Below are 22,258 nucleotides of genomic sequence, written 5' to 3'. Positions count from 1 at the left end.
TTATAAAAGCGAGAAGCCAAAAACCATCTCAGCCTGACTCTAAGGAATTTGCCATGTTGACTCACCAGGTGTTCTGTGACGTGGAGCTGGATGACCCACACTGCTGGGACACTAGGTGGTACTTTAAAGGGCAGAATGCAGAACCCCGTCCACCTCCACAGCTGTTCCGGGTGTGTCTGAATCCTAGGAAGTGGGCAGGTCTGTGCCACACTGGAAAATGTGCATGGCGTTTTAAACAGTATTTGTCTCAGCTGAATCACTTTGTGATACGGCAGAAACTAACACACCATTGTAAAGCAATTCTACTCCAAGAAAGATGTTAAAAACAAAAAAAAACAATATTCTTCTCAAAGATGTGGCTATCTGTGGAGGGCTAGACTCGGAGTTTAGGGAGTGAAATTGCGTGACCGTTTCGGGCAGAAACAGAACAGCCTGGTGGTGACTGAACAGCTGGAGTTCTGCCCAAGGGAGTGCTCTGCTGACCCCATTAGGAAAATGGGGCATTTGCTGGATTTTTTTTTTTTTAAGCAGAGTATTCATGAGCTGAACTGATGCCGTGGAGGACGGGTTAGTCAGGATGATGGTGCTGGAGGTTCTTTCTGTCCTGAGACGTGGAGGAAAGCCGGCCGGGCTGGGCGTAGAGGGGGCACTGAACAGCTGGGGGTGCTCCCCCAGCACATACCTGGGGAGTGACGGGGGGCTGCAAAGGCTTCATGGCCCCTCCCAGGGAAGGCTGAGGGGTCTTTGGGGAAGGATTCACTGAGGCCCAATCTCCCAGCCCTGGAGGAAGATGAGGGTGGTACAGACACTCATCCAAGGAGGTGGAATTTAGAGACCGAACGTGGAAGCACAGGGACATGTGTATGCAGTCCCCTGGTTCCCAGCCCAGGCCTGAAGGACGGCGCTCCGGGAAGTGTGGCATGGAGGGACCTTGACCGCCTCTTGGGCCTCTGGGCGGTGGGAGCCCTGCTCGCTGACCCCTGAGCCTTACAGCGAAGCTTCCTTCAGCTTTGAGACAGGGCTTGGCTTCTTCCCTGAGCATGAAGTGAGCCCCTGCCTCCCAGGAGGAGCCGGGTCCCAGGACGCAGAGAATCCTGGACTCAGGTCAGCAAGGCATGCAGAGGTGCCCACGGCCGAAGGGCCCGGGGGTGCAAGGCTGCAGACCCCTCCCCTTCCCCCACTTCTCTCCCACTGAAGGGGCCTCTGAAAGGCCATGTGCCAAGGACGCCACCGGAGCCCCACTTATAGGCTCAGAGAGGTCATTCAGCCTGGCTGTGGTCGCACAGCTAAACCTCAGCACAGATGCAACCAGGACTGGAGGATGGCAGGGCCCTTGCAGTAACCACTGTGGCCCTGGGGCTCTGTGGCCCACATCTTGACCACCTCGGGGCCGCCCACGGTGTCTCTGGGAGCCGGCCCGGGCTGCCCCAAAGGGAAAAGGTGCTTCCTCCCCCAGAACGGCTTTCTCTTTCCAGCTTGTGTGTTGGCCCCAAATCAAGGGAAGGCAAAACTATCTTCTAATTTAAAAAGAGTGAGTGATTTGAAAGTCTTTTCAGACATAATGAGATGTTGGATGCGTACAAGGCTTTGGGAGTCCCCCAGGGCTACACGGGCGTCACCTGAAGCCTCGCTGTCCCGCTGTGGTCTGGCAGCAGTGGTGGCCCTGGCAGGCAGCGGGGCACCTGAGAGAGACAGACAAGGTCCCCCCATCCTGAAGGAGCCCCGAGTGAATGGGGGGACACACAGAAGGTGGCCAAGTCCCACGGGGATGGCACCCTGCCAGGAAATAGGGCTGTGGTTGCAGGTGGACCACTTGATAGGGCAGGGGGTGGTCGCCTCTGGGACTGAAGGATGGGGTGCGATGGGCTCCAGGGACGGCTGCCCAGGCTGTGGCAGCCACTGAGACTTGACGTAGATGGGTGTTTCGGCTGGACACCCCGGACGAAGTAGGAAACAGCACAGGAGAGACAGATAGACGCCCCCCCAACCCTCCCCCACCCCCGCCAGGCCCCTCATCCTGCAGGAGCTGGCTCGCCCAGTGAGTGAGGAGGACAGGCAGAGGGGCTGGTGACATCTCGGGGGCTGGTGCAAGCACCCAGGTCAGGGCTGAAATTCCAGGCCCTTCTGGGACATCGAATTGCAGGGCTTGGGTTCAGTATCAGCTGCTGGGTCAGGGATGGGGCTAAGGGCAGATCCCCCCATGGCCAGGCTGTGTGACCTCAGGCAGGTTACTGAAGTGCTCTGGGCCTCAAGGCTCCTCCAGTGCATAACGGGGAGGAGTCACCGCTTGGCACGGTCGTGGGGAGAAGGGACAGATATGAGACACACGTAGCAGTCATTGTCTACTGCTTCCACTTTTGCTGTTGTGGTGATTGTTGTCTTATTTCTGGATCCCACATCTTTTCTACGTTTCTGCAAGAGAGCAGAGCAAGCTAAGGTGTCTCTGGGGCCCCAGTGAAATCCATCAAGTCCCTTTGACCTGGGGAGGGCTGACCTGAGTCTCAGAGGTACCCCAGGGCCCAGGTGGCCAGGTGGGACCCTGCCCAGCAGCCCTGAAGATCCTGTGGTTCTGTCCTCGGCCTGCCGGGGTCGGGGGGCCCATGGCCTGCAGGATCCAGCCCCCTGTGCGGCTGCCCAGCTCCCCCGAAATCGCGCCACTCAGCTCCAAGAACCCTCTCTCCTCTTGGAGAAGGATGCTTCACGGAGCTGACAGGGTCCTCGGGTTTGCCAGCCAGAAGGACGTTTAGTGGGCATTCTACTTGACCCCTTATTTGACATATGGGGAAACTGAGGCCCAGGGGAGGCGGGACCCACAGCCAAGCAGAGGTGGGATCAGGACACACACAGGTGAGTCAGTTGACTTCCCTGTTCAGCATCACCTGCCCCCCAGGTGAGCCCCCTGTCCTCCCCCCGCAGGGTCTACCCCACTCCCTCCTGTCCAGCGGTCGGGACACCACTGGCTGGCTTTGACGTTGAGGTGGAGGTGGAAGTGAGGCCAGCGCTGCCCCGGAGTGAAGGGCACGGGGTTGAGTGAGTTCTGGCACCGCTTGAGCCTCAATCTTCACGTCCGTAAAGTGGGCATGAAAGGACCCACCTCACCTGGCTGTTGAGAGAACGGAACGTGTGACAGGCCGGGCCCTGGGCTGCGCTGGGTGCGCGTTCAGAGTCGGGGGCTACAGTGATGATGCGGGTATTCATGTTGGAGAAACGACCACCGCCTCAGCCCTCAGAGCCCTCCCCCTGCTCATCCCAAATTGCTCATGGGAGGCAGCCGCCGTCCGCATCTCTTCACCTTACTTTCCGAGGCCACGGCCCACTGGCTGGCCCACCGGGGTCTTCTCTCCCCTCCTGCCCCTCGTGGTTGGGTTCTGCCTGGACTTGGGGTTTGCCTGATGGTGGCACCTGATCGAGCTCTGCTGCCAGCTCGGCCCGGGAAGGAATTCATTTGAAGGTGAAATCAGTCACCGAGGCTTAATTAGTTCCCAGAATACGAACCTGCCTTAGGACGTGCTAGCGAGGGCATGACCCCATGTGGGACCGACCCGGGGACCATCGCGGCGCTCACTCAGGGCTGCCACGAGCACCTCATTCTCCGGGCTTCCCGGCACCTGTATAGGTTTCGGTCCGCCAACACTTTCATCTCAAAGGTGGGGGCCCGAAATCTTCAAAGGCTGGATTCTTGTGTTGAAATAAACCTCCCCAGTGTCCGTGATCCTTCCCGCCAGGCTGCAAGGGTACCCATGGTGCCAGGAACAACTGCATGTCTTGGCTTCCACGGTCAGTGGTCAAGACACACCCAGGCTTCCTCACTCCGGCCTGTCTCTGCTTTGACACACTCACCATCTCCCCAACGGACATACCTGCTGCCTCTAGACACAGAGATCGGGGACTCACTGCCACGTACTGTGTGTGCATGCAGGTGGGCAGTTGGGGAGATGCTTATTTGCTTAATATATGTTTATGAACCCATGACTTCTACCTTCCAATCATGTCAGAGCAGCTCAGGTCGGACGAACCCTCCTGCTGATAACAATGACAAACTTGAGACAAAATATATAAAAATAGCAACAACTGCTTTTAGCCATAGATAGGTAACTGAAAGCAGATGGAACCAGAGGGGCCAGGACCCTTGACAGAAGGGGAGTCCTCCAGGTGAGACCCACGTGAATGAGGGGGTTCCCTGATAGAAAGTGAGTTTCTCTGGGTTGAGGATCCAGCTGTTGGAGGTCAGGGTGAGGGCCACCTGAGTGGCTGGAAATGGGGGGGCGGGGGGGGGGATGCTGGAAAGTGGATAGCCCCCAAATCTGCACATAAATCCCCCTCAAATCCTTGACTGACTTCTGAACTGTCATGTGCAAAATGAGAGTCCAGGGGTCCCAGTGGAACACAGTAGCTTAAAGCTCAACGAGCCAAGGGGAGACAATGTGGAGTTGAGTTCTGTCTCATCTGAGGAGTTTGTTTCTGCCAGAGCCCAAGAAGGGCCCCAGAAGTCAGGACATCCCATAAGGACCACACCAACAGAGATTTCCCCAAAAAGCCTAAAAGCCATGCTTTCACAGGACAAAGTGTTCTGCTGATAATTTTACTCCCTGCCAGAGGAACGCAACACTCTTCAGAGGAAGATAACAAGACCCAGAGTCTCTACAACTTATCAAACACAATGGCTGATATAGAATCAAAAATGACTAGACAAGCAAAGAAGCAGGAAAGCGTGACATGTAATCAAAGGAAACCTCAATTAACAGAAGCAGACCCAGAGACAACCCAGATGTTAATAGGCAGACAAGGACCTAAAATAACTGGCACATGTATTTATAAGCTCCCACTTGGTGCCAGGTCTTGCGTTGTATCCTGTGTAAAGCCCCTCCCCCACCCATGCCTTCCAGAAGGTTCCAGCTGTGGGGTGGAGGTGTTCATGGTGGGAAGAGTTGTAGAAACAGATATTTCATGTAGTGAGACAAACACAGTGAAAGCCTCAATGACAAAGTCCAGGATGTGAGGTAGGAAAGTGCCATTCTTTCATTTATTCATTTGTCGAATCAAGGTAGAAAAGCACAGCTATCTTGTGGGAGGCTGAGCTGTGTTCTGGTGATGAAGTGGTGAATAAGACAGACGCAGTCCCTATGGATAAAATACGATAATATAAGCAAACTCACAAATGGTGTGATTTCAGTTTTTGAGAAGTGCAACGAAGGAAAAGTAACAAGGGGCTAAGAGAGAGAATAAGAGGGTTGCCTTTTTGGAAAGAATGGTCAAGGAACACCTCTGGGATGAGGCGACCTCGAGAGTGAGTGCTGAAGGATGGGAGTTAGAGAAGCCAGCTCGAGGGGAGGGTAAAGGAGTCCATGTGGGGGGCACAGCAGAGGTGAGGCCCAGAGGGGTGTTCAGGGCACCGAGAGGGGCTGGCAGGGGCCTGTGGGGGAGGGGCGGTGTGGAGGAGCTGGGGTAGTGGAGGTGATGGCATGAGGAGCCCTGGGGGCCTGTAAGGGACACAGCCTGCCACATGTGGTGTCTTTGAAGTTCAGGCAGCTCTAACAAAACACCACAGACAGGGCACGTTAAACAACAGACATTGATCTCTCACAGTCCTGGAGGCTGGACGTCCAAGATCAAGGTGTCTACCAGTTCAGGTCCCAGTGAGGCCCCGCCTCCTGGTTTGCAGATGGTGCCTTCTCTCTGTGTCCTCATGTGGCAGAGAGAGATGTCTCTCCCTGCCTCTTCTTATAAGGGCACTAATCCCATCATGGGGCCCCACCCTCATGACCTAATCACCTCCCAAAGGCCCCACCTCCCAATACCATCCCACTGGGAGTCAGGGCTTCAGCCTATGAATTTGGGGGAGATAACCTTCTGTCTCTAGCACGCGGTCACTCTAGCTACCCTCCAGCCAGCTCAGGGGCTGCCTTTCCACAAATCACTCTGTGTGTCCTGAGACATGTGGGCGTCCGTGGCTACAGAGGTTCACTCTGTGGGGTCCTGGCACCTGCAGTGCAGTCCCCAGTGTCCAGGCACCCAGAAGGCTTCCGGAAGAGGTGTCCATGTCTGGCCTTGGGGGTTGAGGGCGGTTCCGTTGAGCCGTTGGACAGGGTGGGCACTGGTGACTTGTCTCAGCGCCCTGAGCCTCAGTTTCCCCTGTGGGAAGTCCAGATGTCCTCCATCGCTGGGCTCTCAGAAGGGCCACCCAGGGTGGCTCTTGCTTTCTTTATTAAGCCACAGCGCTGCCACTTGCCCCACCCCACCAGGGGAGAGCGTTTGCCCGGCATGCAGTGTCTCTGCGGGACTCCGGGGCACAGGCTGAAGCTGCACGGAGGGAGGGGCAAAGGCAGGGTTTGGAGTCTGCGGTCCTTCCAGAATGCACCTTGGGGACCCTCATCCTCTGTGTGGTCAGCCCCAGTTCAACCCTCCAAAGCCCCTCTCCCTGTCTCTGCTCTGACCTTGGTCTTGACTCTAAAGCACTGCGTCAGGACTGGTGGGTAGCCCCTGCCGGAGCCCCCGACTCCTGCTACCATCAGCAGGGAGCCTGACCGCCCTGGGGAGAGACCCCCACCCCGGGGGGTGTTCTGAAGCCCCCTCATCGGTGCCGTTTACCCGATTATCCAGGGGCCTCAATGGGTCCTCCAGGAGCAAAGCTTCCCTCTGTGGCCCCAGCTGACGGGAACGTTACAAATCCTGCAGACACCTACATCTTTGTTCAAAGATAACCCCGCATTATTGCTGAGACGCCTTTTTATATCTCCTGTTATTTATAAAAGTATGATTCATTTAACAATTATTGTGAGATGGGGAAATGTTGCCTACTAATATTAAAATTGCAGTTATCTAAAGCAACGCAGAAAGGAAGCAAGGTCTGCTATTTTGGATCAGATGGGGAGTAGGCAGGAAGAATCCGGGTCTAGCCCACAGCCCCCCAGGACCTGCTGCCTCCCTGGTCCTGGCTTGGTGAGCTGGGCGAGGCTCTCGCACACACAGTTTCCTTTTCAGCAATTGGTTTTTGCTTCTGTAAGATAAAGTGGAGGGCGGGGCTGGTGGGCCACTGAGACCCTCTGGAGTTTCGTTTCCTCTTTCCAGTTCCCCATGGGACTCCTGTCTGTCGAGAGGCTATAGCCGCCTCCGCAAGTTTGCATTAAGGCAGAGATAGACTCAGGGACTCTCCTGCTTACCCAGCCCCTGTCTCCATCCCAGCCAGCTCTCCCTTCTCCACCCACCCCCACAAACAGGAGGCGGGGCCTGAGTGAATCCCCAGGCTGCTTGGAAAGAGAAGGGAAACAGCCACTATCTCTGGGATTTCAGGGCCTTGGAGACATTCACATCCCAGCCCCAACCCCAGCCCCAGCCCCGCCAGCTGGTCAGCCAGGGTCTTATTGAAGAGATCCCTCTGGCTGCTGATGAAGAAAAGGAAGGTCCCAAAGGATTTTGGTGGCTCTCAGCGTGCCAAGGGGGCCAGAGAGCCAGGCTTGGGAGCTGTGTGGCCAGCCTGGTAACCAGCCCACGTGTGGCTGCTGCACGGAGCCGGCGCCGCCCTGAGCCGGGTCCACGCCCACTGGCCCCGTGGCGTTGCTCCTCCTGAACCAGAGCCTTGGCCGTGCCTCGGGTCGCCGGGAGCCCCGGCAGCAGCGCAAAAGCTGAAAGAATGAGCCCCAGCTCCCCCGACCCCCAGACAGGCAGGACGGGGGGTGGGGACTCTGCAGACACAGCAAGGACACTGAGGACACTGGCCTGACCGATGTCCAGCGCGCCTGCCCGTGGGGACCGGGCGGGAGCCCTGCAGGGCCGTTCCTTCTCTGGTGCCCAGCAGGGCAGCTGGGCCTCCGAGGATCAGGCAGGGCCTGGGCGGACATGGGGGCGGATGGAGGTAGGATGGGGCAGAGAAGGGAGGCGATTTCAGTACAACCAAGGAGACCAGCTTGGTGGGCCTGGAGAAGGGCCTGGGGACACTCAGAACAAAGTAGAAGCTGGACTCGCCACCTCCCTCTTTTCCGGTTCATTCATTCACTCACGTCCACAGCAGTGGGAGCACACCCTGTTTGCAGGACAATAGGGGAGCTGGACCCTAGACCTGGCTTCAGGAAGCTTGATGTTCCCTGGAGCCGGGAAAGTCCCCAGGGTGGACTGCTGGCCTGGCGGCCCTGGGTGGGGTGGGGTGGGGGTGGGGGTCTCTCCAGTAACTGGATCCATCCGGGAGACTTCCTGGAGGAGGCGGCACCCAAAGAGGCCATGTAAGTGCATTCTGAAGGACCTCGGAGGGCTTATCACAGACACAGGGGCAGGGTGGGGGCCGGGTAGATTGACTTGGTATTCACTCACAGATTTTTTTTTTTTTAGTTAAATGTATTTATTCAGCAGTTGCACATTTAGCCATGGCAACCTTCAAGTCCAGGCACTGGTACAGGTATTGATTCGATCCTCACCTCCTATGTGGCGACACCATTCACATCCTCACTGATAGAAGAGGAAATGAATGTACGGAGATTTATCGTGGCTTTCCCGGGTCACAGAGCTGGGAGGTAAAGGGGCTGGGACTCGACCCCAGAAGGCTGACCTCCCCCTTTTTGTGCTCTAAACACGACTTATGCGATCCCACAGCCAACACTGGGAATGCGTTGGGTTATTCCTGCCTTACAGATGGGGAATCCGAGGGCCAGGGTGCCTGACCAGCCCATGGCCGCCAAGCAGTAAGACACAGAGCCGGCCCCTAAATCAGACGCTGGCCCACTTCCCCTCATCGGGCTCTTTCCCCGCCGGCTGGCACGGCGGGCAGAGGTGGGCTGATTGTCCACGCCGAGCAGGCGACGTTCCTGAGACCCACCGGCCCCGCAGACTCTCACCAGGCTTGTTTATAACACCTGGCGCTTCCTCCCTGCCAGGACTTCAGAGCGTCTTGAAATGTTCTGAGGTGCGAAGAGCCTTTTTTATAGAAAAAATGAAATTATTTTCAGCCTGTTATCAGGCAGTTGTCAAAAGACGTGGCAGATGAAGGGCTTAGACAGCGAGGGTTTGGGAGGCGGTCAGAGCGAGGGGGGGCATGGGGCACAGAGGCCAAAGCTGTGCAGGTCGGGGTAGGGGGGGCATGGGGTGGACGGGAGGGCGGGGCCGTGTCGCGCTTCGTTTATTTATTACTTCTTGCCGAGGGCCTGGCACTGGACTCAGGCTGGGTGGGGCTGAGGTGATGCTAAAGGGCCAGGCCAGAAGGCTGACAGCTTGGGGTTCATTCTGGGGTGACCTTCTTCCTTCCTGGAAGCTATCTGATTTGGGGGGCCTCCATCTAATCCCTCCTCCTGCCTTTATGTCTTTCAAACAGGCCCCAACTCAAAAGATGCTCACTTATCCTTTGAGGTGGGTGGGTGGGTGAGCAGGTGGACAGATTCACCAGGTAGCGTCCCGGTCCCCACCCCCTGCCACCTGCCACCCGCCTCACCCCAGCCCAGCTCGGACCCAGAATTCTTCTTCTCCCTCCTCCCCCTCGTTTGGAATGAAATCCATTTGAAACCAAACCTCAGTCCGCAGGAATGTGACCAGCACAGCCTCTGATAGTCACTTTGGATGCTCCGTGAAGGACCCCGTGTAGGAAGAAAGGGTCTAGGAGTTGATGGGAGGAAAGCTTAGCCATCTTTGGGCTGGGCTCCGACACCTCCAAACCTACTTTATTTGTTGGGATGAAGCCTGTGCTTCGAATGCCTCAGCTTTCCCATCCAATTAGTATGTGGCAGGTGCGGGCGTGTTGTCTGTGTGACAGGAAAGGAGACTGGTGCACATGCGTGCAGAGCCAGCACACAGGTAGTGAGCTCCCTGTTGCTGGAAGTATTCAAGGAGAGCATGCCTGCCAGTGGCGAGGAGGTTTTACATGGGCGAGGTGGGTGAAGTCAGGAACGGACCACCTCCTCCCCAAACCCCGGCAGGATTTCTGTGGGGCAAAGCCTGGTCAGCGGGGCCGGGCACACAGTAGGTCTGCACATGAACCTAAGCTCTGGCTCCTAGTCTTGGTGAATTGTGTGCTCAGATTCCTGGAAGGGTGATTGGAAGAGTTGTCTGCTTATTAGAAGAACTGAAGGTGTCTGGAATGGGAATCCTTTGGCTAAGGGGTGTTTCCTGGGGTTCCTCAAATTCTGTTATGTCCAAAGTCTGCTCTTATGCCCCCACCCCGCCCCTCATGCAGGCTGGGAGGGAGCCAGAATCTTCTCTGTCCTGACCACTGCTGCATCCCCTGGGCCTGCCCAGCTCGGGTCCTCACGTGCGATGGGACGTGGACCCTGGGCGGGGGGTGAGGGGTGATGGAGAGCCCCGCCTGCCTCTCTGCCCTTGGCCACCCAGCCTGTTTCCTGGTTACAGGGTCTGTCTCAGCAAGGCTCACCTCTCGGGTGGGCAGCCGGGAGGGCCCCATGGTTTCCAGACTCTGCTCCTACTTGTGGACAAACGCACCATGAAGGTCACTCCGAACACAGTGACGGGGCAGCGGGCCGGGGGCTGTCCCACCTGGGCCACGTGTAAATGCTCTTTGGGCATCTCGGGTTCTGCTCCCAGCGCGGGGGCAAGGGCTCCACCCCAGGTCCACAGAGGGGGAGCCGGCGATGGCCCGGCACCTCTGGCCTTCGGCGGGGTCGCCGCCCATCAACCCCGGAACACAGGCACTCTCTGCTGACAGCAAAGGTGGCAGCGCCAGAACAAAGATTGTCGCGGGGACTTGGTGCGGGAGGAGGCCCACGCTTTGGGACAGCATCGATCACTAGCAGATGGAGGGAGGGCTGAGCACCACAGAGCCGCCCACTCCCCAGAGGGTTTCCTGGGCGGGGCGAGTGCTCGGGACCCACACGGCAGCGCCCCGGCCTCCGGGGGACGTCCCTAGTTTCACCGTCACTGTGGCATCTTGTCCCAGCCGGGGCAGACGGCCAACACACCCCCAATAAGCTAGACATCCCCACCTTGAAGACCCCTGGCGAATAAACCCGGTGGCAGAGCTGCAGGCTCCCCAAATGGAAGCAGCTGTGTCCTTGTTGGTGACACTTTCTGCATCCGAGAGAGATGCTCCTGGAAGCTTTTCAGCCTTGCACCAAGGTCCAAGGACATCCAGCTGTGCCAGCGCCACCTCTGTCCCTCAGGGACGTGAGTGGTGAGGGGCAGGTCGTGGGGTCTTTGTTGATAAACTGCACCAGCAGCCGAATGTCTCCTGGGGCAGGTCCCAGAAATGGCCTGGGCTCTGGCATGGCGGGGGAGGGTCACCTGGGGCGGGGTTTGAAGGCAGCTCCGGGCTGTGTGATGGGGAGTCGTGGGAGTGCAAGGAGGACGGTGCTCAAATGCTCGGCTGGTACAGGGCACCCAGTCTCCATTCTCGCCACCCTGGAGAGACCTTTTGGTGAGACGTCCCTCCAGCCTGGGCATCCCGTGAGGAGATGCTCCCAGAGCTTCTTACGCTGCCATTTTTGTTGACACAAAGCATGTCGACCATATGGAATTCAACTTACAGGCTCCCGTTGCTTTTCCTCATCTCATCCCATCTTTCTCTCTCTCGCTCGCTCTTTTTTTTTTTTTTTTTTTTCGAATTTCAGAAGCAGTTCTCTTAGCAACCGAAAAAACACACACTTAATTACAGCCCCAGCAGCAGATGCGTCGGGTGGCAGAGCCCGCTCCCCGGGATGCTCCGTTTAGTTTTCGGAAAGACCTTTCTCCTTGTGTAGAAATAACCCCGTTCCACCTGCCGTGGGGCTCGCCAGCCACGGCCCCTGCCTTTGTGTTTCCTGCAGGGCAGAACTTTCTCCCTGTCGCCTCTCCCTGTGTCTCCCGGACTTCTGTAAGAAATGTGCAACGTGGCTCTGAAAACGCTCATTTTTATCAACTGCCTGGAATTAGGGCAAGCCGTGGCTGGGCTGCAGTTTGTTTTATCTCTCTTTTGTTTCAAAAAAAAAGAGGGAGGGTGGAAATCCTGTTTTCTCCAGGGTCATTACCTCCAAGGGGGAGGGGCGGGGAGCCAGAGAAGTAATGGGTCCTTGTGTGTGATTCTTGCCAGCGGAAATCTGGGTCATGTTCAGAAATTCCAGAGGGCTGGCACCGGCCGCCCAGTTAACACGGGTCTGGCGCGCGGCTTATCTGGAACCGGGATGTTTTATCTCCTCGACTGGCTCCCCACATCAGCTGGCGGACAAACGGCATTCGAGAGCACTTGGCTTCTTCTTTAAAATGAAAATCAGCGAAGCACTGTGCATGCTGTATAGCCCCGGGCGCCTCTGAGCGGGAGTGGCCGGAGCCCCAGCCGGAGGGTCCTTGGATCGTCACGGGGGTGGGGGGGGGGGGGCTCCGGCTCACCGATGCCTTCCGCGTGCGCTGCTGACCCTCCTCCCCGAGGCACTGATCACAAAAGCAGGGTAGCACCGCTCACATGACGGGCGCGGGGAGCGGCCGCGGGCTTTGAGAGAAGCCCCAGTCTACGCACAGTTGGCTCCCAGCTGACAGGCAGAATATGGGGTGGGCTTTGTCACCAGCATGCTGGGTCTGGCCTGCCCAGCTGTGCTCGGGAGCCGGCAGTGCCCAGAGGCCCGCCACCGCTCCCCGGGTCCAAGCCGCTCCGGAGCCCAGGGGCCCGGCAGCCCTCCTCCCCTTCCTCCCATCCGAGAAGGTTATATAATGAGCGGACCACTGCCGAAGTCGGAGGGAAAATGAAGTCTTTGTTAAATGCCTTCACCAAGAAGGAAGGTAAGGAACGAGATGTAGGGTGTGTGGTGCACGGGAATGAGCCGTTTCTTACTGATTCTCCGGGGAAGCTGGGGCCTCCCGTTCCTCCTAAAATTGCTGGTTGTTCATTCCCGTCATGGAAGGGAATAATCACCTCTGGTGGGCGATAGGGCTTTGTTGCAGTTGGTCTGGAATTTTAACCCACTTGAAGGTGCCGGGGTTTTTTTGCTGGTTTTTTTTTTTTCCCTAAGTCTCCAGCCCCTTTGCAGAATTGTGGCATGTGCATCCTGGTGCTTCCAGAGGGCAGTTTAGGAACTAAGTCCTGGGGAAAATAGGAAGTTTGACTCTAGTCTGTCCGCTACCTGGAGGATATTGAGCACTTGGGCAGGAGTAAGGAAGGTCAGGACACTGCTGGCCGCCCCGGCCGGGTGGACGCTTTCAAAACCACCGCTCGGCTGTCCTTGGCCGCCCCCGGGGTTGCAGTTTCAGGGAGCGGATGGGAAATGCAACGCGGTAGACTTTAAAAGTGCATCTGCTTTTTGCATACCTTGTGTGATTTGTATTGTGGAAAAGAAACGTATAAGTAAATGCATGGAAGACAGCTAAGAAAATATCCACCCACTTAGAGTTTGCAGATTGCCTGAAAGAAGGAAACAGTTGGGTGGAATATTAATTATTTTCAGACAGGAAAAGAGTTATTTCTAACCCTTTTCACACAAAAACCCCCAACATTTCCACGGCTGGTTCCAGTTAGTTTGTCAGACAGGGAGCTCTTGTTTTATGAAATCAGGAGGTTTATGAAGACATGAGTTTAGAGGGATTAGGAAGATATTTCCCAGCCCAAGCCATAAAATAAACATGGAAGAAATTTCCAATTACACCGCACAGGAAACAAATTTAATGTGAATCTTGATAATTAAGCGAGATAATTTTCATTAGAATGTTCACCCTGATGTCACCTAGGCGATTCTATCCGAGCAACTCGATGGCTCCTCAGGGCAGAATGTATTTGCAAAAGTCCCAGCTCTTTTATCCCTTAATCTTCCAAGGGCAGCTGCCCCATGTGAATTGTCACCATTCTCAGAAAGACCTCTTCCACCTGGTTCTCGGGAATGTTTAGAAAAAACAGACTTTGTCTGTGCTCGTTTGCTTACATGATGAACCCAGATTCACCTTCCGGGACTTTGATCTTTGTAATCTGTGCACAGCATGAGTGTTTCAGTTGGGGGTATGGTTTTCTGTTCATTCTGTTCTCTTCTTCCCTCGATTTTTCTTCCCTTGTAAGTCTTTCTTAGCCATTGGCAGGACTCCCCCCCCAAGTTCCATCACTTTCTGTCAAGGGCGTTAGTACTGTACGTACCCAGTTACATTGGTCAGAAAAATAGAATTGGCCGTAGGGTCAGGGAAGCTGGGAGGCTTGGCCCAAGTTCGTGTCATGGAGTGTGGGCGTTTCCTGGTCTCGGGGTGTCCCCTTTGAGCTGGCGTGACCCCCTCCCCCCTCCCCCCGGTCCCCCGGGCCTGTCCTCGGGTGGGGGGCGCGGAGAATGAGCCAGGAAGCCGAGGGGGCTGTATCCCAAGCATCTGCCTGAGAGGCTGGCTTCCTCCTGGTGCTGTGGTCCTGCAGCCAGCGGGCTGTGTGAATGGAGAGCTTCACTGCTCTCGGAGATCCTGGAACCGCCGTCCTTTGCAAGGTCTTCTCCCCCTCCCACTCCTCTGCCGGGCGGGGCTCAGATCACCCTCTGTCGTTCCAGAAGTCTTCTGGCCTCCATCCGACACTGACAGAGGGAGTGACATGGATGAGGTTCTCCCTGGTGACCAGCAAACACAAACCCGGCACTTTTCCCAAAATTGAGATTTTACTAGGAGGTGGGGTAAGGTCTGGGCTGATTCCTCGGTGGGCCGACCCCTGGAGAAGGCAGCCTCTTGGGCCCTGGAGACAGGGGTCCACGGAGCACGCCTTTCCTACTCCATCTCCCTCCCCACCAGGCTTTGAAGAGTTCCTTTGCTTTGAGGATGCAAGTGATAGTGTCTCTTGCCCTGACAGACAGCCTTCAGAGGAAGCAGGTTGGCATGAGGGTGCGGCTGGAAAGAGCGTGACCTCGCCGGTGGCTCATTTCCAAGTTCTCACGACTGTAGGAGCCAGATGTGGATTCTGAGTGCGCGTCCTCGGGAAGCCATGTGACATTTCTGTGTGGCTTCCCTGGGTTGGCCGCATCTCTGCTTTCCCAGGACGCCCTGCATCCCAGGGAGGTGGCAAAGGGGTGCTCTTGGTCACAGCTGTCTCAGTGGAGCTCTGCCAGCACCACCTCTGTCCCCCATGAGCCCTGCCAGCACCACCTCTGTCCCCCATGAGCCCTGCCAGCACCACCTCTGTCCCCCATGAGCTCTGCCAGCACCACCTCTGTCCCCCGTGAGCCCTGCCAGCACCACCTCTGTCCCCCGTGAGCCCTGCCAGCACCACCTCTGTCCCCCGTGAGCCCTGCCAGCACCACCTCTGTCCCCCGTGAGCCCTGCCAGCACCACCTCTGTCCCCCGTGAGCCCTGCCAGCACCACCTCTGTCCCCCGTGAGCCCTGCCAGCACCACCTCTGTCCCCCGTGAGCCCTGCCAGCACCACCTCTGTCCCCCGTGAGCCCTGCCAGCACCACCTCTTTCCCAGTGCACTCTGCCAGCACCATCTCTGTTCCCGTGAGCCCTGCCAGCACCATCTCTGTCCCCGTGAGCTCTGCCAGCACCACCTCTGTCCCCCGTGAGCCCTGCCAGCACCATCTCTGTCCCCTGTGAGCCCTGCCAGCACCACCTCTGTCCCCTATGAGCCCTGCCAGCACCACCTCTGTCCCCATGAGCTCTGCCAGCACCACCTCTGTCCCCCATGAGCCCTGCCAGCACCATCTCTGTCCCCTGTGAGCCCTGCCAGCACCATCTCTGTCCCCCGTGAGCTCTGCCAGCACCATCTCTGTCCCCCGTGAGCTCTGCCAGCACCACCTCTGTCCCCCGTGAGCTCTGTCAGCACCACCTCTGTCCCCGTCAGCCCTGCCCTCCAGCATGGGAGTGGGCTGGCAGCAGGGGGCTGCTATACTTGGTTTCCATGACGAACTTCACCACCTCTGACTTTGGGCAGCTGGGGTGGTGGATCGTGCAGGACTCCGTCCTGAACTGCTGGTGCCGTTCTCTGAGATGCTGGCTTCCCCAGGTCCAGATCAGCCCTCCCGGAGGGTGTGTGTTTCCTGTGGCCCTGTGGTCGGGTTTGCAGACTGGCAGCCCAGGCTTCTGGCCAAAGTGTGCACAACCTCGTGTATTGGGCCTCGGCCTGGGGCAGCCAGCTCGAAGGAGGTCCGTGTCCTTTGCTGCCGGAATTGGCGTGTCGCTTCCCTTGCAACCCAGAGGCTTACATTTCTTTAGACGCCTCTTCTTGGAAAGGACACTTTCTGTTTCTGGCCCAGGGCACCGGCCGTGTGGATTCCGGCCCTCACGGTTCCCGCGGGCAGTGTCCTCATTCCAAGTCCCTGGGTGTACTGATCTCACAGAGTGAGGGCCTTGCCTCTGGTCTAGAACTTTGTAAGAAGCATGGTGAGGCTTGTCAACCCCCTCCTGTCTCACGCAGCCGGGCCCTGGTTTGATGGGTAGAGAAAGGAGCACAGTGGGGGTTGGGGCAGACTGATGCCCACCAGTAGAGCTGGGGGCTGTGGGCGTCTGGGCGGCTCAAACCGCAGACAATCCCTGTCTCCAGTCCTGGAGGCTGGAATCTGAGATCCAGGTGTGGGCAGGGCTGGTCCCTCCTGAGGCCTCTCTCCTCAGCGTGTAGATGGCCGTCTTCTCCCTGTGTCCTCATGGGGTCGTCCCTCTGTGTGTGTCTGTGTCCTGACCTCCTCTTCTTATAAGAACACCAGTCCTGTGGGATTAGAACCCACCCTAGTGACCTCATTTTACCTTCATCACCTCTTTAAAGACCCCCATCTCCAAATACAGGCACATTTTGAGGTCCCAGGGGTTAGGACTGCCATACAGGGGTTTGGCGGGGGGACACCATCCAGCGCACACAGGGGCTCAGTTCAGGTCGTGGCGAGGAGGAACTCCATGGCTGCCTCAGGGTCCTGACTGTCATGTGCGACGGGGCGGCCCGTCCTTACACGGTCTCTGGGCTGTTGAGGGCCTGGGCGCCCGGATGGAAGTCGGACCCTGTGTCCCTTCCATCTCAAGTGCTGGCTTGAGCCTCCGTGGAAGGAAGCCTCTCTTGGTCTCCACCCGTCTCTGCTCCTGTGTCGGGGTGAGTTCTGCACGTGGCGGGGTCCCATGGGGGGATCGGTGCAGAACTCAACAGTGTCCGTGTCCTTGGTGGCTGGGGTCCTCGATGACGGTGCCGGGCGTGCCCTCACCCGCCTCTCGCGCTCTCTCCGACGCAGTGCCCTTCCGAGAGGCCCCAGCGTACTCCAACCGCAGGCGACAGCTCCCCAGCACGCTGGCCGCCCCCCGGGTCCTGCTGCGCTCCAACAGCGACAACAACCTCCATGCCAGCGCGCCTGACTGGGCCGTCCGCTCGGCCAGCCCCCACCGCAGCCTCTCGCCCCAGCTGCCGCAGCAGATGTCCAGCAGGCCCGACGGGGCTGGGAAGACCCTCGGGAGCTACGTCCCCGGGCCCCGCAGCCGATCCCCCTCGCTCAACAGGCTGGGCGGCGCCGGCGAGGATGGCAAGAGGCCCTGGCAGCCCTGGCACGTCGGGTAAGGAGCGGCCGGGTGGGTGGGCTCCCGTGGGGACCGGGGAGAGGGAGACCTCCTTGCTCGGAGGCCCTGGATTCTAGAACTCAGGGCGGGGCCAGAGGTTGAGCAGAACACCCGTTCTATTCCAACCCGGATGTTAAGAACACTTGAAAACCAAAATTCTGCCAACTGCCCTGGCTCAGACCATCACCCGAGAGCAGCCGGGGTGGCCTGGGCTGCTGCTGGTGTTTGGAGCCCGTCTCCTTTCCCTGTGCATTGGCTGCTGGGTCTCAACAGTGAAGTGTGGACAGACAGGGAGCTAAGGGCACCAGCCTGCCCTGGGCTGAGGGCTCCTCCAGGGGACACTTTTTTCTTTGTTTCTTTGTTTTATTGACGTACAGTTGATTTACAATGTTGTATTAATTTCTGCTGTGCCACAGAGCGACTCAGTTGTACATGTATATATTCTTTTTGCATGCTCTTTTCCATTATGGTTTATCCCAAGGGATTAGATACAGTTCCCTGTGCTATATAGGAGGACCTTGTTGTTCATCCGTCCTATGTATAATAGTTTGCATCTGCTGACCCCAAACTCCCAGTCCTTCCCTCCCCCACCCCTCTCCCCCTCGTCAACCACAAGTCTGTTCTCTATGTCCATGAGTCTGTTTCTGCTTCACAGATAGGTTCGTTTGTGCCATATTTCAGATCCCACATATAAATGATAACATACAGTATCCGTCTTTCTCTCTCTGACTGATTTCACTTAGTGTGACCATCTCTAGGTCCATCCATGTAGCTGCAAATGGCATGATTTCATTCTTTTTTATGGCTGAGTAATATTCCATTGTATGTATACCACATCTTATCCCACATATCAATGATAACATACAGTATCCGTCTTTCTCTCTCTGACTGATTTCACTTAGTATGATCATCTCTAGGCCCATCCGTGTAGCTGCAGATGGCATTATTTCATTCTTTTTTATGGCTGAGTAATATTCCATTGTGTGTATACCACATCTTATCCCACATATCAATGATAACATACAGTATCCGTCTTTCTCTCTCTGACTGATTTCACTTAGTATGATCATCTCTAGGCCCATCCGTGTAGCTGCAGATGGCATTATTTCATTCTTTTTTATGGCTGAGTAATATTCCATTGTGTGTATACCACATCTTCTTTATCCATGCATCTGTCGATAGATATTTAGGTTGTTCCTCCAGGGGCCATGGTTACTGTCAACGCACCTTAGCCAGAATGAGCCCTCACGTTCGTAGCCACCAGAAACCCTGGCACAGGTGAGGCTCCGAGGGGGCCACGTCCAAGTGCTGGAGCCTGACGACCCCTCCACCAGACTCAATAACAGCCCCGGCTGGTCCTCTTGTGTCTGCCCGTGAGGCAGGGGCAGGGGGAGTGTCTCGGAAGACTCTGAAGCAGCCCAGGGGGCGGGAACCCCATTCCGTCCTCTTTCCAGACGAGGAGACAAGGCCAGCGTAGGCCAGAGCGTGGACCCCCCTCGGGCGTCTCACTCGGGCCGCGGGCACTCCCCTGATTGCCCTGTCTCCCCAGTGGTCAGGGGGGCTGCATTCCCACCCAGAGCTCCAGCTCCCGGGCACACTATCCACCTCCTCACGTGGCCTTCAGAGTTTGTCAGGCCAGGATGAGACTCCCTGGGGGTGGGCTCGTTACTGGGGCCTCAGTGCTGGTTGAAGCAGCCAAAGCAGTGACCCTTTCCGACCCCGTCACCGCCTCTGCAATCTCACGTGGACCCACGCACTGCTCCGTGCACCTCAGCCCACCTGGCTCGTTCCCCACAGAGGACCCTGCAGCCTCCCATTTCCCAGATGAGAGCACTGAGGCCGGGTCATGTAGCTGGGGCAGGTCAGGAGGGTTGTCCTCCTTGAACTCTGTCCTCACCCGTGGTGGCCCAGGGAGAGCCAGCACACCGGTGTGTCCTGCCCGGCGTGGTGTTTCTGGTGAGGGTTGAATGCCCCCTTTGGTCCGGCCTTCTGCCTGGTGACCCGGTTCCCCATCCCACCGTGCCCCGTTCACTTGGGCTCACCACGCCTGCCTGCGGTGAGTCTGGCCAGCCGTGGTCACTCCCAATGCCATGCCCCCCAGCTCCGATCGGGGATGTCAGGGAGGCAGCCGGGCTCAGACCGGGTGGGGGGCTCAGTGCTTCACGTGGTCCTGGGAGAGGGCCGAGTGCTGTGACCGGGGGCAGCAGGCCAGGTGTCCGGGCTGCAGCCGTGAGGGCGTGGGGAGAGCGGGCCTGTGGCGACCCCGGTCTCCTGGCCCCTTCTCGGTGCCAGCGCCCCGAGGCCCACATCGGCGCTGGAGCCCATCCGCGCTTCCCCCCTGGAGTCTCGTTCTCACACCCGAGAGCCCATCCTTTCTCTGGTCTAGATTCTCTCTCTGAGTCACCCCAAGGGAGAAGTCCCAGGTGCTGCCGAGCGGCGTAAAGCTAAACTAAAGGGTTCCCCCGAGGCCTCAAATTCCACTTCACACCGTTAGCTGGAATTATGACTATAATTTTGAAGAGAGTGTGTCCCCTTCCTCCAGTACAAAATCTAATAAGATACCGAAGGCAGGGTGGCCAGGGACTTGCAAAAGCTGCAAATGAAATATTGCTGTGCAGAGAGGACAGCAGCTGGCGTGTTGCAGGGACCCCGTCTGATTGTCCCTGATGTCCTGTGGGGGGGGTGTGTGTGTGTGCACACTTGTGCGTCCGTGTGTCTTTGTGTCCGTGTGTGTATTTGTGCTTGTGTGTGTGTGTGTGCATTTGTGTGATGGTGTGTGTGTATGCATGGATTTGTGTGCCTGTGTGTGTGCACTTGCACGTCCATGTGTGCACGTGTGTCCGGATATGCACGCATGTGTGTGCACGTGCATTTGTGTGTCTGGGTGTGTGCGTGTGTGTGTGCACTTGTGTGTGTTCGTGTGTGATGGTGTGCCTGTATGCATGGACTTGTGTGTCTGTATGTGCATCTGTGTGTGTGCACTCGTGTCTGGGTGTGCACGTGTGTGTGTGGTGTGCGTGTGTGTGAGACGGTCACAGCTCCAGCCTGTCCTGAGTGCTTGCTGCCGGGGCTTCCCGAGCACACACCTGGACTCCTCCTGGGCCACTTAACGCTTTGTGCTTCGCCTTTGGTGACTATAACATGAGGATCATAAAGAAACAGCTCCCTGGTGGCTCTCTAGACTGAACGAGTGGCTTCATGGCGGTCCTCATATGTAATAAGTGCTCGGTGCATGGTGACCCTGAGATGCAGCTCAAATCTGTGTCCAGCCCCAGGCCGGGCGTATGGCCAGACCCGTTCCCTGTCACCCGGGCTGTGCTTCGCCCCGGATATGGGACTTTCAGTGCCGACACCGGTCCGGCTGCCTGTCCCCATCAGGGAGAGCTGTCCCGGCCCCGCCAGCACCCACCTTGCCGTGTGGTCCTGACTGTCGGCCCTGCCTTCGCTGCCATTTCCCGGCCTCCTTCCCTCCCCACCCCTTCGAAGCCAGCCTGGCCCTGTCAGGTGGGGAGCCCACCTGGCTCAAGATCTGCTCACTCATCAGTGACAGCAGCTACGCCCTGACAGGAGCCCCTTGAGTTGCTGGGGTTCTGCCCCCGAGACTCCCGTGTCATAAAAGGGACCTGCCAGGCACCCTGGCTCCCCGTGGTCGCCAGGATAATGGTGGCATTTGAGCCACACGCAGGCTCTCTGCTTTCACACCTGTGCTCAGGCGTGGACACGGCCGTACACGCAGCCCCAGTGACGGGGTGCCTGCGCTCAGGGTACCACAGCACAGCCCCTGGGCCTTGTGGGGGCCCAGGAGGCAGCTGAACCCTCCATCCGTCTCTGTCTTCACAGCTCAGAGCCCAGCCCTTTCCTGGGACAGACGGGGACCCTTGCAGGGAGGGCACGGCTCCCAGCCTCGGGGCTGCCCAGGTGCCCCCAGAGCGCTTTCTGGTTATCACAGAACCCGGAGGTGGGTTGGGATACTCCCCAGTCACGGAGGGGAGAGCCCCAGCTCCACGCGCACCCCTCTGTCTGCGGATCCTGTCTCAGTGGGTAGCTGCCAAAGCGCCAGTTGCACCCAGCTCTGCCTCCTACCTGCTGTGTGACTTGAGGCAAGTCACGTAACCATTCTGTGCCTCCGTTTTCTCATATGTAAAAGGGGCCTAATAGGTTTGGGACGAGGGTGATGCGGAAGGTGGCACCCGCCACGTGCTGAGACCCGTGTAAGTTCCACAGAAGTGTTGGCTGCCTTAGTGTCATCATTGTAAAGGGCATCTTGGAAGGCCCTCTGACCGCTGCAGAGGAGGTCATCCTGGTGACGGCTGCAGCTTGGGCAGAGTAAGGGGCAGGGGACGTGGAGGGCGTCAGGTCAGCCAGGTCGAGGGAGTCCCAGCGTCCTGAGCATCTGGCGGGGGTTCCCCCCGGCTGCCCACCCCACCTCACCCCCTCCTTCCCCTCTCGCTGCCCACGGGGAATTCTGACCGCTCAGCGCCCCCTCTCAGGCAGAGCCCGTAAACGCCCACTGAGGCCCCAGAAGCCTCAGCCAGGAGTGTGATGGGCACCTCCACGTGGCCAGAACCGGCCTCGGGCCAAACCCTCAGGTGTAGGCTTGACGAGATGGGGCCGAGGCCTCCCCAGCCGCCCAAGCCCCGCACACCCATCCCTGGGCTCCTGCCAGCCCTGGCCGAGCAGCTTCCTCCCGGGCCTGGGCTCTGCGCTGTGGGCCAGGGCAGCCTCCCACGTGGAGCCAGCCCTCGATAGCCAGCCAACCTGAGTGCAAATTAGAAGAGGGAAGAGGGTCCACAACGGACCGGAACCCGTCTGCCTGCAGCCCGTCCCGGTGCCCTGCCTCACCTGTAGGCTCTTCATGCGCCTGCCTGAGTCGCCCT

General features: G+C 57.8%; 1 protein-coding gene across 10 annotated transcripts in view; it reads left to right on the top strand.

Moving 5' to 3' along the window:
- SHANK2 (SH3 and multiple ankyrin repeat domains 2) overlaps window positions 1–22,258 on the top strand; it is a 552,759-nt gene that overhangs the window by 250,808 nt on the left and 279,693 nt on the right. For all 10 annotated transcript variants that reach the window (XM_059932287.1, XM_059932286.1, XM_059932284.1 and 7 more), the window contains one exon: window positions 17,063–17,378. In XM_059932287.1, coding sequence (XP_059788270.1) covers window positions 17,063–17,378 — 316 coding nt within the window. The remainder of the gene's footprint in view (window positions 1–17,062; window positions 17,379–22,258) is intronic.

The sequence above is a fragment of the Balaenoptera ricei genome, chromosome 8 (genome assembly GCF_028023285.1).
Source record: "Balaenoptera ricei isolate mBalRic1 chromosome 8, mBalRic1.hap2, whole genome shotgun sequence".
Classification (NCBI taxonomy): domain Eukaryota; kingdom Metazoa; phylum Chordata; class Mammalia; order Artiodactyla; family Balaenopteridae; genus Balaenoptera; species Balaenoptera ricei.
The sequence above is the reverse complement of the archived record's forward strand: the minus strand, read 5'-3'. Positions and strand labels throughout refer to the sequence as shown.